This window comes from Sardina pilchardus, chromosome 12, assembly GCF_963854185.1.
Source record: "Sardina pilchardus chromosome 12, fSarPil1.1, whole genome shotgun sequence".
NCBI classification, from domain to species: Eukaryota; Metazoa; Chordata; class Actinopteri; order Clupeiformes; family Clupeidae; genus Sardina; species Sardina pilchardus.
The window spans coordinates 14,982,176-14,994,675 of record NC_085005.1 but is presented as its reverse complement, the minus strand read 5'-3'; the positions used below and the strand labels follow the sequence as shown (position 1 = coordinate 14,994,675).

Sequence of the window (12,500 nt, the reverse complement as noted above, 5' to 3'; positions counted from 1 at the left end):
AAAGTGGTCAGACGGATTTAGAGGCTTTTGCATCTGAACCCTTCTTTTGGCTGTTGGCAGCATCCCTATTCTACAAGTTAGTGAGGAAACGTATCTGGATAACATTGCACTAAAAGTTAGTGATATCATTGCAGTTGCCAATTTAAAGTTATCAAGAGGAAAAGAAATGTCTCTTACCTGACCTGACTAGGCAATTATATCACACAGACAGACACATAAACAAACAGGCACACACACGCACACACACGCACGCACACACACACACACACACACACACACACACACACACACACACACACACACACACACACACACACACACACACACACACACACACACACACACACACACACACACACACACACACACACACACACACACACACACACACACACACACACACACACACACACACACACACACACACACACACACACACACACACACAAACACACACACACAGAGCAGTATACTGTACACACCTGCACACACTTACACACTCCTGAGGATATTTACTAGTGAAGTTCAAACATTCTTTTGAGGAAAAAGCTGTCTTCACCATGGCCCAGTGACATGGAGTCTGATGCCAGCATTGCATTGTGGGAATCCTTATCATGGGTTGCCAGATGTCTCCCGAAATTTGTGCCGGTGTGTAGATTTGAAACCTATGCTGACATACTGCAGACTCTAAGACTGGACTTCCGATGCAAATCAATTTTTCCTTACACTGTAGAAAAATATTACTTTGAGTAATTTGACTTCATATTTTGAGGAGAGCAACATCACACTTAGACAGACTAACACACACCCACCCACACACACAGACTTAATACTTTGGCGAGTGCACTACACACGTAGCCCCCTGTGTATACCAAAGTCGCCAGACATACAAAATGATAAACACATATTTCCTGACTCAGACACACACAAACACACACACACACACACACACACACACACACACACACACACACACACACACACACACACACACACACACACACACACACACACACACACACACACACACACACACACACACACACACACACACACACACACACACACACACACACACACACACACACACACACACACACACACACACACACACACACACACACACACACACACAAAATCCCTTTTTGATCACACAGACATTCTAGGTACAGGCACACAGTCACTCCCTCTCAATCTAACGCATATATTCTCCCACTCTTTCACATATACACCCACTCACTACATTTTAAAGAGGCAAGCAGACAATTATATTCAGCACAAACAAACATACAGTATGCATGTATGCTCCTAAAAACACTCAACATACACCTTGTAACATCAGTCCTAACATAATGCACTCGTTAGGGAGAGAGGGTGTGTGTGTGTGTGTGTGTGTGTGTGTGTGTGTGTGTGTGCAGTGGTGTAGTCTAGTTAGCGGCAGTGGATATACTGTAATGTAGTGGTTAGCTGTAGTGTTAATACATATCCATGCCTATTTTAAGTGGGTGTACTGAGATGGTGATGCTTTTTAAGTGGGTATACTGCGTAGTCCTGCGTATCACATAGATGACACCACTGTGTGTAAGTATGAGAGTCAGTGTGAGAGGATAAGAGACTGACAGACAGACAGACAGCGAGAGAGAGATAGATAGATAGATAGATAGATAGATACAGTGAGGAGAAAATGTATTTGATACCATGCTAAAGTTGCCTAAAAAGAGGAATATAAAATCATCATTTGACAATTGATGTTAATGTCTTAATTCAAAAATTGAGTAAAAATAAAACCGCTAAGTACCCCAATTTTCTTTGTGATTGAAGAATGTTTCGTAAATAAATAAATGTTCTTCCTAAATGCTAGGGGGAAGGAAGTATTTGACCCCCAATGTAACCCTATGGGAATTTAACACATAGGGTTAACATAGGGGCCGGCAGATTTTTATTTTTTAAGGCCAACTATTTCATGGATTCAGGATATTATGCATCCTGATAAAGTTCCCTTGGCCGTTGGAATTAAAATAGCCCCACATCATTACATACCTTTCACCATAGCTAGAGATTGGCATGGTGCTTTTTCCAGTAGGCCTATTAGCCTGTTTGATGCTCATTGAGCTCAATGTAAATCAAACAGGCTAATAGGCCTACTGGAAAAAGCACCATGCCAATCTCTAGCTATGGTCAAGGCTTTGTGATGATGTGGGGCTATCTTAATTCCAAAGGCCAAGGGAAATTTATTGGGATGCATAATATCCTAGATCCATGAAATAGCTGGCCTTTAAAAATAAAAATATGCCTGCCCCTATGTTCACCCTATGCGTTAAATTCCCATAGGGTTACATAGGGGGTCAAATACTTCCTTCCCCTAGCATTTAAGGAAAACATTTATCTATTTATGATACATTATTCAAAAACAAAGAAAATTGGTGTCCTTGGCGGTTTGATTTTTACTCATTTTTTAAATTAAGGCATTAAGGTCAATTGTCAAATGATGATTTGATATTCCTGTTTTAGCATGGTATCAAATACATGTGCTCCTCACTGTAGATAGATACAGTATGTAGATAGATAGATAGATAGAAAGATAGACAGATAGATAGAAATATTGAATTGAATTGAATTGAGTAGAGAGAGAGGAAGTGAAATGAGATGAGATGTGCGTATGAGAGAGAGAGAGAGAGAGAGAGAGAGAGAGAGAGAGAGAGAGAGAGAGAGAGAGAGAGAGAGAGAGAGAGAGAGAGAGAGAGAGCAGAATAAGTCACTATCTGAGTGGCTCTTTGTGGTGTGTTGTTGTTCTGTCAGCCCTCTGGGTGTTTGACCTCGTCTAGCACCAGTGAGCATCTACAAAGTGAGCCATCGTAACCCACATCAGCACGAGTCCAATCTGTCACACACACACACACACAAATAGACAGACAGACAGACACACATACCATGAAATAGACAGACAGACAGACAGACAGACAGACACACACACACAGACACACACACACACACACACGCTGAAATAGACAGACAGACAGACAGACAGACAGACAGACAGACACACACACAGAAATAGATAGACAGACAGACAGACAGACAGACACACACACACACACACACACACACACACACACAGACACACAGACACACACACACCCACACCCACACAGAGCGAGACTAACAAATGGCTCACCCCACCATCTGGAAGAGGGAGTGAAGCCAATTAGGCATGAACAAGCAGCGAGAAAGAAATGTCAACGACAAACACCAGCTATGCTCTCAATCAATGTAATCCACTGACACACACACACATACACACACACACACACACACATCAAACACAAGGGCAAAGACGTGAAACAATCAGGTGAGTCAGAGCAGGTTGGAGTCACAGAAGGTGACAGGAAGTTCATGTCAGTTAGGCCTGAACACTGGCTGGCGCGCGCACGTGTGTGTGTGTGTGTGTGTGTGTGTGTGTGTGTGTGTGTGTGTGTGTGTGTGTGTGCGTGCGTGCATGCGTGCATGCATGTGTGTATAGCATGTAGCACACATCGTGCAATCACATGGAGAAGTATTAAAAGCAGTTGATAAGGTATTCCGTCTGTTTTGTGGTGTAAAACCTTTAAACCGCCTAAGCAGGTGTAATCCAAATTGCAGCTAAATGCGTCAATCAGAGAAACTCTCAGAAACAACAGAATCAGTATCAGAGCACCAGATTTCCTTAATTCTACCAAGTGAAAAGCAACCTTAACTCTGGTTTGCCTTTCTGTCACATTTTAATTTTCACTTCATCCCCTTCCCAATCCGCTTTTTTTTTTGGTTAAAGGAATATTTCGGTATTTTACACTTTAAGTCCGTTTTCTGTATTGCCTAGCATGAAAACGAGTGTTTGACACCGAAACTCCTTTAAGTAGGACTACTAGGCTACACTGTATGCCGCTGCGTGTTGACATCTTATTATCACGCACAGTATGATTGTTAACCGTTTGATTTCTTTACTATCACCATCGGTTTACTCCATTCAACTGTGCTTGTGGTTCTACAGTATCTGCTGTGGACACCCACATTGCGCTGTATGGGGTGGTGACCAGCTCCATGCAATATAGCAAGAAAGACACAGCGTTCGTTCTCTGCAAGGCACAACGTTCGCTTTCTGCAAGGCACAATGTTCATTTTCTGCAAGGCACAACGTTCGCTTTCTGCAAGGCACAACGTTCGCTTTCTGCAAGGCGCAACGTTCGCTTTCTGCAAGGCACAACGTTCGCTTTCTGCAAAAAACTCGGTATTGGCGGTTTCTTGGTACATCCAGCTCTTAGTGTGAGGAGCTGCTAATCAATAGCCGAGCGCTGTAATGGATGCAGGACTTTTGATTAATTAAGCGATTAATAATCAGCCGTCAGAGTGAGCGCCCAACAGGTGAACAGACAGCCATGGAGGAGGAGAGGAAGATTAGAGGAGGAGGAGGAGGAGGAGGAGGAAGACATGATCGTTACTTGTACATCATTATGAAGGCAAGGACTTTGATTAATTCGGTGGTTAATTAAGGTGTGTTGGCATAGGGAGGTCAGAAGTCCACAGGAAGAGAAGACGAGGAAGAGGAAGAAGAACATGAGCAGTGAGAGAGTGATTGGATGTTAGTTGGAGTGAGGAAGATGAAGAGGAAGATGACATGTGAGAGTGATTATATGCTAGTTGGAGTGTGAGGAAGATGAAGAGGAAAATGACATGTGAGAGAGTGATAAGATGCTAGTTGGAGTGTGAGGAAGATGAAGAGGAAGAGGAAAGTGCTGAAGAGGAAGAGGAAGATGACATGGAAGATGATGAATAGATGCCAGTCGGATACCTCTGGGAGAGACACCACTACCACCTTTAGGCTATTTGGACGGACTACACCTCAGTACAGACTGTGATTACATTGGCTGTGCATTTCCTATACATAATACAGAAGCCACAGGACCCAGATCAGTGACGGGCCCTAATGCAGGATGATAACACCACCGGTGACTTCAAGCATATCTGCAGTGAGTGGCGTCTTTCAGCTGGGCTCCGTTTGAAAGGAATTGCTCAGATGCTTGTTGCGCTGTGGTGAGTTTGCAAAGGCAGTGGTCCCTCAGATATGCATGTACACACAAATACACGCGCACACACACACACACACACACAATTGCATTGGCATGAGAAACACACCCAGACACACGTTTTCCACTGTCAGACTGTCTGAGTTTTGATCCCCAAAGGGAAAGAGATCTGTACTCGGAATGCAAGACACACACACACACACACACACACACACACACACACACACACACACACACACACACACACACACACACACACACACACACACACACACACACACACACACACACACACACACACACACACACACACACACACACACACACACACACACACACACAGTAGACCCGGCTCTTCCTAAATGACACATACTCTTAACGTCTCTCTCCATTCGTCTATCCAGTCTATCCATCCGTTCACACTCCAGGGACCAGCTGTCTGGGCTATGTCTTCATCTAAGTGGCCCGTGGTTAATATTTAAACACACACACACGGACATATGCACACACACACACACACACACACACACACACACACACACACACACACACAAGGACACACATACACACGCATAGACAAGTACACCCATTTTCAACCACCCACCTACCTACACACAGACACAGACACACAGACACAGACACACACACACACACACACACCCACACACCACATCTCTGACTTACCATGAGCTGAAAGGCTAAGAGTGTGACATATTGAAGACTACTCTTTTCATCTGAAACTTTCCCATCTCCCCCTCTTCTTCTGCACTCTATCCGTCTCTCCATCTTTCCACATTTCCAAAAGATCCCATTTTCCCATTCTATTCCATTTCATTTCTATTCCCCACTGACATATTTACTAAGGGAGAGAAAGAACTATAGAGTGACAGAGAGGGAGGGAGAGAGAGAGAGAGAGAGAGAGAGAGAGAGAGAGAGAGAGAGAGAGAGAGAGAGAGAGAAAAAGAAAGAGAGAGTGTGAGAGAGAAAATGAGAATGAATGAAATAATACATAAATACACAAGGAATAGAAGAACAGAAGGAATGGTATAAAAAACACAGAAAAACAGAAATAAAGAAGGCAAGAAAACACAAGAAAAAAAAAATACAAAAAAAACACACTAAAATACAGAAAGAAAGGAACACGTACAGAAAGAAATACAGAATACAGACAGAAAGAAAGAAAGAAAGAAAGAGAAATACAAACAGAAAGAAAGAGAGAAAAAGAGAGAGAGAGAGTCCTCCAGGAACAGGGCTTCTCGCTCCAGTTGCAGCACAAAGAGGCAGCACAGATACCAACGCAGAACATGAAAAGGCCAGACAACCAAACAAACACGCAATTCCCCCGAGGGCGTGCACACACACACACACACACACACACAGGCATATACTCACGCAGAATCCCAAACACAAAAACACAGACACTCGCCTGCACACACATGTAGCTTTCTGGTGCACACACACACACACACACACACACACACACACACACACACACACACACACACACACACACACACACACACACACACACACACACACACACACACACACACACACACACAGACACAGACACAGACACAGACACAGACACAGACACAGACACAGACACACACACACACACACACACACACACACACACACACACACACACACACACACACACACACACACACACACACACACACACACACACACACACACACACACACACACACACACACACACACACACACACACACACACAATCAAAGTGGACCATACCAAACAGGTCACATCATATGAAAAGAGTGTCCGTCAATAAGGATTTTTGGGGAAGGATTTCAGCTAGTGTATGTGTGTGTATGTGTGTGTGTGTGTGTGTGTGTGTGTGTGTGTGTGTGTGTGTGTGTGTGTGTGTGTGTGTGTGTGTGTGTGTGTGTGTGTGTGTGTGTGTGTGCATATGTCTGTGTCACTGTGTGTGTGTCTGTGTGAACACTGAAGACTGTCACAGACAGGCTTGCCAAATGAATTTCTTGGACAGAGGATTAATGCTAAGTCTTAATACTGAGACTGTTGATTTGTGTGTGTCTGAAGTGAATGAGGGTGTGTGTGTGTGTGTGTGTGTGTGTGTGTGTGTATGTGCAACCACACACACTGACAGATTAGTTTAATAGCTGGCAATGTGTTCCGTAAGATCCCTAACAGCCCTGAGGTTGTGTTCTTGGACACAGATTGAAGAGAAGCGCTAACTAGGTTGTGTCTAACCTATATACGGACGCCGCCTTGTACGACAAACCAATCAAACATCAGCCCACCCTAGGAAAGATCAGTGATCTATTATGCATGTAAGCGGCAAATATTGATATTTGGCTGCCTGAGGCATCGTCTCAGACTAATGATTAGTGGGTGACGACTGGCAGACTATGAGAAAAATTCTGAACAGCTGGCAATATTCTCTGCTCCATACTGTATATGAGTAAAAGTAAGATTCTCTGCTCCATATATAGAGATTGAGAATGTGACGTAAAACGCAACGCATTTTGGGAATCGGTGGCCCAAAACTTAAGTTGTTTTACTGACGTGTGGGAACAACGAAATGCAGTTGTTGAAATGCCGTTTATCTGCTGTGTTATAAAATTCAATAGAGTAACATGAAGCTTATCTTTTATCGTTTTCCAGCGTGGAAAAATGATAGTACACGCCATGTTTCAGAGGTGACAAAAAGGCAAGGAATGGCATGGATAGCAGCAGTAAGGAAGCGCAAGATTATGTTCTGTTTTTCACACTATTTTTTCATGCCAGATCATAGACCCAGAACACTAGTTTACATGGGCTGGCATCAGGCGAGTCAAACTTACCCATAATTCTTTGTTTTGATGACATTGGTCACATGTCTTAGCGATCTCTATTAAGTATACACTAATCCAGCGAAACACGGAAGTAACACAAAACCGCCATTACTGCGTGACTGGCTGCTAAGAAATTAGCCCGTTGGTTCCATAGGCGGCTGTTGCAGAGGTTAGCTGTCATTAATACACTTCTTAAAGGTAGGGTATGGAATGAGCTTTTTTGGTCATTTTTGCAAAATCACTTGAAATCCTATTCCTAACCCACTTACAGCCACTGAGTTGGAAGTACTGAAATGGAAGTTAAACATGTCAATCATCTGCAGAACGGGCAGGGCTCGAAAAACTCCAGCCAATAGAATTCTAAACCTCATACCATCATTTCACAGCTCATTTGTCAATCTAACGGTCTTCCTCTTCCTCCTCCCCCTCCCCCCCGCACGCGCGACCCGTTCGTGCACATAGCACGAAAGCTGACCGCGAGTCAGTGCTGAAAGTGAAACGAAACTAACTAGGCCTGCTACACGTCCCACAATGTTCCCCTCAAATTGTATGTGTCACTTCATTTCTATACATAGTAAGGCAGCGGATACCTACGGAAACTCAATCACCCACGCAATAAATAAGCTATGTAGCAAAAATTACATTTTACCGTGACTCGAAGAGTGTTGTAAACATGAAATCGAAACTTAACCGCTTGGAGCTACAGTGGAATAGGCGAACCAGCGGGCCAGCACTAAACTCGGATATTTCAGAAGATAAACGCCCTGGTAAGAACCAAACCATTCTATTCAAATATACACACCTATGGCTACTGAAAGATGTAAGGTAGCCTATATCAAATGTTATTTTGGTGTATTAAAATGCATCGTTGTTTTAGAATTTCCGAACGAAAGGGCTGGTAGACTAAGGTGCTTTTACCATAATGGCTATAAAATCATCTACCTTGTCTGATTTGTGGAACTATTACCTACAACCCTTTGGAGGTGAATAAAGAATGTAATTGGGGAAGTTGATGTGGGCGATTGTATGGAGACTAGAGCTCATAGTGCTGTAGACGCCAGGCTGGCATTTCATTTAGCCTGGCTCGCTCTCGCGCATAATTTTCGTTGGTGCATGGAGGGCGGGACTTGAGGTTGTATGTATTCAAAATCTGCCGGCCGTTTTGCGAATTCCGTACCCAACCTTTAATACCTTATGTTGTTAATAAATTACCTTTATTGGTAAGTTTTGGCACAGTCTGACATCATTGATCCAATGTTCCCTTTCACCTGACATTTTCTTTCATGAGCGGGATCTCTTGTTAGACATTCTCTGACAGGATGCTTTCATTGAAAAGCACAGGCAAGTGTCACTCGTCACACTCGCAGGCACGCAATAAATGGCGATATTCAAGATGGCAGCGCCCATAAAGTTTGCGCTGGATTAGTGTATAAGTAAGATTCTCTGCTCCATATATGAGCATAAGTAAGATTCTCTGCTCCATATATTAAGTATAAGCAAGATTCTCTGCTCCATATATGAGTATAAGTAAGATTCTCTGCTCCATATCAGCTATAATAGGCAGCTGTGCTGTACTGTATGCTGTAGGTGTTCACTGCGTACCACAGAGTGTTAAAGGTTGTATTCACCTTTGGACACATTTCACATTTTGTAACAAAAGTGATTGGTGTGAGTCAAACAAATAATTGTGTGTGTGTTTGTGTGTGTCTGTGTGTGTGTGTGTGTGTTATTAGGAGTGTGAATGTGTGTGTGTGTCATTATGTGTGTGTGTGTGTGTGTGTGTGTGTGTGTGTGTGTGTGTGTGTGTGTGTGTGTGTGTGTGTGTGATCTTGGATGTATGTACCTCTCTGTCTGGCCAGCCTGCCTTGAGCACAGCCTGGCTCCGGAAGAACACCAGTAGCCGGATGTCCTCTTCGCTCAGACTGAAGGAATGTTCCAGAACCTTCAGAACCTCGATCCGTGGACGCACTGGGCGGCTGTCATCCCCGCAGAACGGCCGTAACCATGCCAACACATCATCCGAACTCACCAAGCCTCCACTGAGCCAGCCAGAGAGAAGAAGGGAGAGAGAGAGAGAGAGAGAGAGAGAGAGAGAGAGAGAGAGAGAGAGAGAGAGAGAGAGAGAGAGAGAGAGAGAGAGAGAGAGAGAGAGAGATGGAGAGGGAGAAAAGGAGTGAGATGTGTGTGATCTCTGATTAGAAGGCTTGGCCTCAGTGTCTGAGTTTCTCACTTGAATGACAAGTATTTATCTTCTATTCACAAGGGCACTTCAAGACAAAGATAGATGAATCCAGAAGACTGTGCGTGTGTGTATGTGTGTGTGTGTGTGTGTGTGTGTGTGTGTGTGTGTGTGTGTGTGTGTGTGTGTGTGTGTGTGTGAATATACTTACCCATTCTCAACATGGACGTGTACAGCGGCGACAATGCCTTCTAGAACCTTCAGTGGGTCTGGATAGTCTTTAAGCACCTCTTCATCTCCACTGTACAAGGAACAAGGAAACGGAAACACACACACACACACACACACACACACACACACACACACACACACACACACACACACACAAACATGTTACAGTCTGTCTCAGGGATACACTTGAGGCTTGTAAATAGGCTTATCACAGAACACACAAATCTGTATTACAGTGTGTGTGTGTGTGAGTTCATGCGAGTGTGTGTGAGACATGCCAAGGGGAAGGATTTCACACTTCACTATGCTAATATATATGTCTGTGGGCCTGCATCTCTGTGTGTATATGTGTGTGTGTGTGTGTGTGTGTGTGTGTGTGCGTGAGAGAGAGTGTGCATTATTAGTAGCATCTGAAGGAGAGCTAATGTATTTTCATGGTTATGGATGGGTATTGTGAGCTGGTGTTCACTTTCTGTGTAGCTGATATGACAACGGTGGGGAGTCGGAGACGGTTGTTGTTAGGATGTTATACCACCACACACACACACACACACACACACACACACACACACACACACACACACACACACACACACACACACACACACACACACACACACACACACACACACACACACACACACACACACACACACACACACACACACACTCTGTTTTTTTCTGACACGGGTTTGGGAATTCCTCCACTTGGGAACAGACTACATCCTATGTTCCAATCGGAATGCTTGTTAGGGACTTCCAGTGTTTCCATGGCAATTACTAATTCATGGCACAGAGGTAAGGTGTTTCCCTGGAGAGTTCTGAAGTCCACACGTTCGAACGTTCCCTTGTTCGTCTACATGTCCTCTCTCCACCAATAGGATCCCTGTTCATTTGTACAGTATCCAACACCACACTCCTCTGTCCCCCTCCCTTATTCATTCCTGTCATTCGTTTGCTCGGTAATAGATGGTCAGTTTCTATGCTGTCGGTGCAGCTGGACCATGGCTTTGCAATGTCCTTCCCCTGATCTGTAGGATGCTTTAAAAATCTCACTCTATCACTCTATCACTCTATCCCTCTATCCCTCTCTCAGTTTTGCTCTGCTGCCCTTGCTCTTTCTCCTCACACCTTCAGACTCTCTCTTTCTTATTCTTCACCTCCTCCCTCTTCCTCATTCCCTCTCTTTATCCGCAAAATTCTTCAGCCTACAATGGGTGTCGCCATGACACCTCAGTATTCAGAAATACGGTTTTCTATTTCCGTCCAGCTTTGGAGCATTAGAACTATATATCATTTTTTAATGTGCCGGTAAACAGTGCTTGATGTATCCTAAGCCATGTAAAAGCAAACTTGTCTATGTCAGTCATATATTGTATAGAATATCCATATTGAGTTTAAAAATAACTAAGTTGAAGCATACTCCAGCTAGCCTGCTGAGACTGCACTGAGTTATAATGTAAACAGAACGGACGGAATTCTGGCTTAAGAAATAAGGTGGAGAGCAGCAGTCTCTTTTTTTTCTTGACCACGTCATATTCTCTTCTTCCTCTTTTTCTTCTTCTGTCCTCCTCTCCTTTTTTCTTTACCTTATTCACACCTTCTATTTTCTCTCCCTCACATACCCTATAGATTCTCTCTCTCTCTCTCTCTCTCTCTCTCTCTCTCTCTCTCTCTCTCTCTTTATTCTCCAACTGCAAGGCTCTCTGCCTGCAGTATCAGGACTGAAGAGGCCATTCTTCAAGCTGACACAAAGAGAGGGAAATATTCCCCTGGAAATCCACACACACAGACAGCTACACATACACTCATAAACACACACACACACACACACACACAGCTGCAAAAACCAGTACACACACACACACACACACCTGTGCATACGCTCATACAGTACACACACAAACACACCTGTACATACAGTCATACATTGAACATTGTACATTGAAGTCTCCTAAATAGGATGCACTGAGCTGGTGTCCAGTTTAAAAGCCACAAACAGTACAAATGGGAATTATACATTAAGTGTGCCGTGTTGTCTGTAAAGCTGATTTGTTGGTTTTTTTCTAAGCACCCTAAATCTGATTGGCTGATGCGAGCAAGGCTCAAGGCAAGTGTGAACAGCGCTCCTTCTGAATCGGATTGGCTGACGCTATTGTGATTAGTGCTCCATCTGAACCTGATTGGATGATGTTGAGTGTG

General features: G+C 43.8%; 1 protein-coding gene across 1 annotated transcript in view; it reads right to left on the bottom strand.

Moving 5' to 3' along the window:
• nbas (NBAS subunit of NRZ tethering complex) overlaps nucleotides 1-12,500 on the bottom strand; it is a 180,097-nt gene that overhangs the window by 43,095 nt on the left and 124,502 nt on the right. Inside the window, exons 47-48 of the mRNA XM_062550682.1 lie at nucleotides 10,279-10,368; nucleotides 9,732-9,927 (exon numbers count right to left, since the gene is read on the bottom strand). Of these exons, the coding sequence (XP_062406666.1) occupies nucleotides 9,732-9,927; nucleotides 10,279-10,368 (286 nt within the window). The remainder of the gene's footprint in view (nucleotides 1-9,731; nucleotides 9,928-10,278; nucleotides 10,369-12,500) is intronic.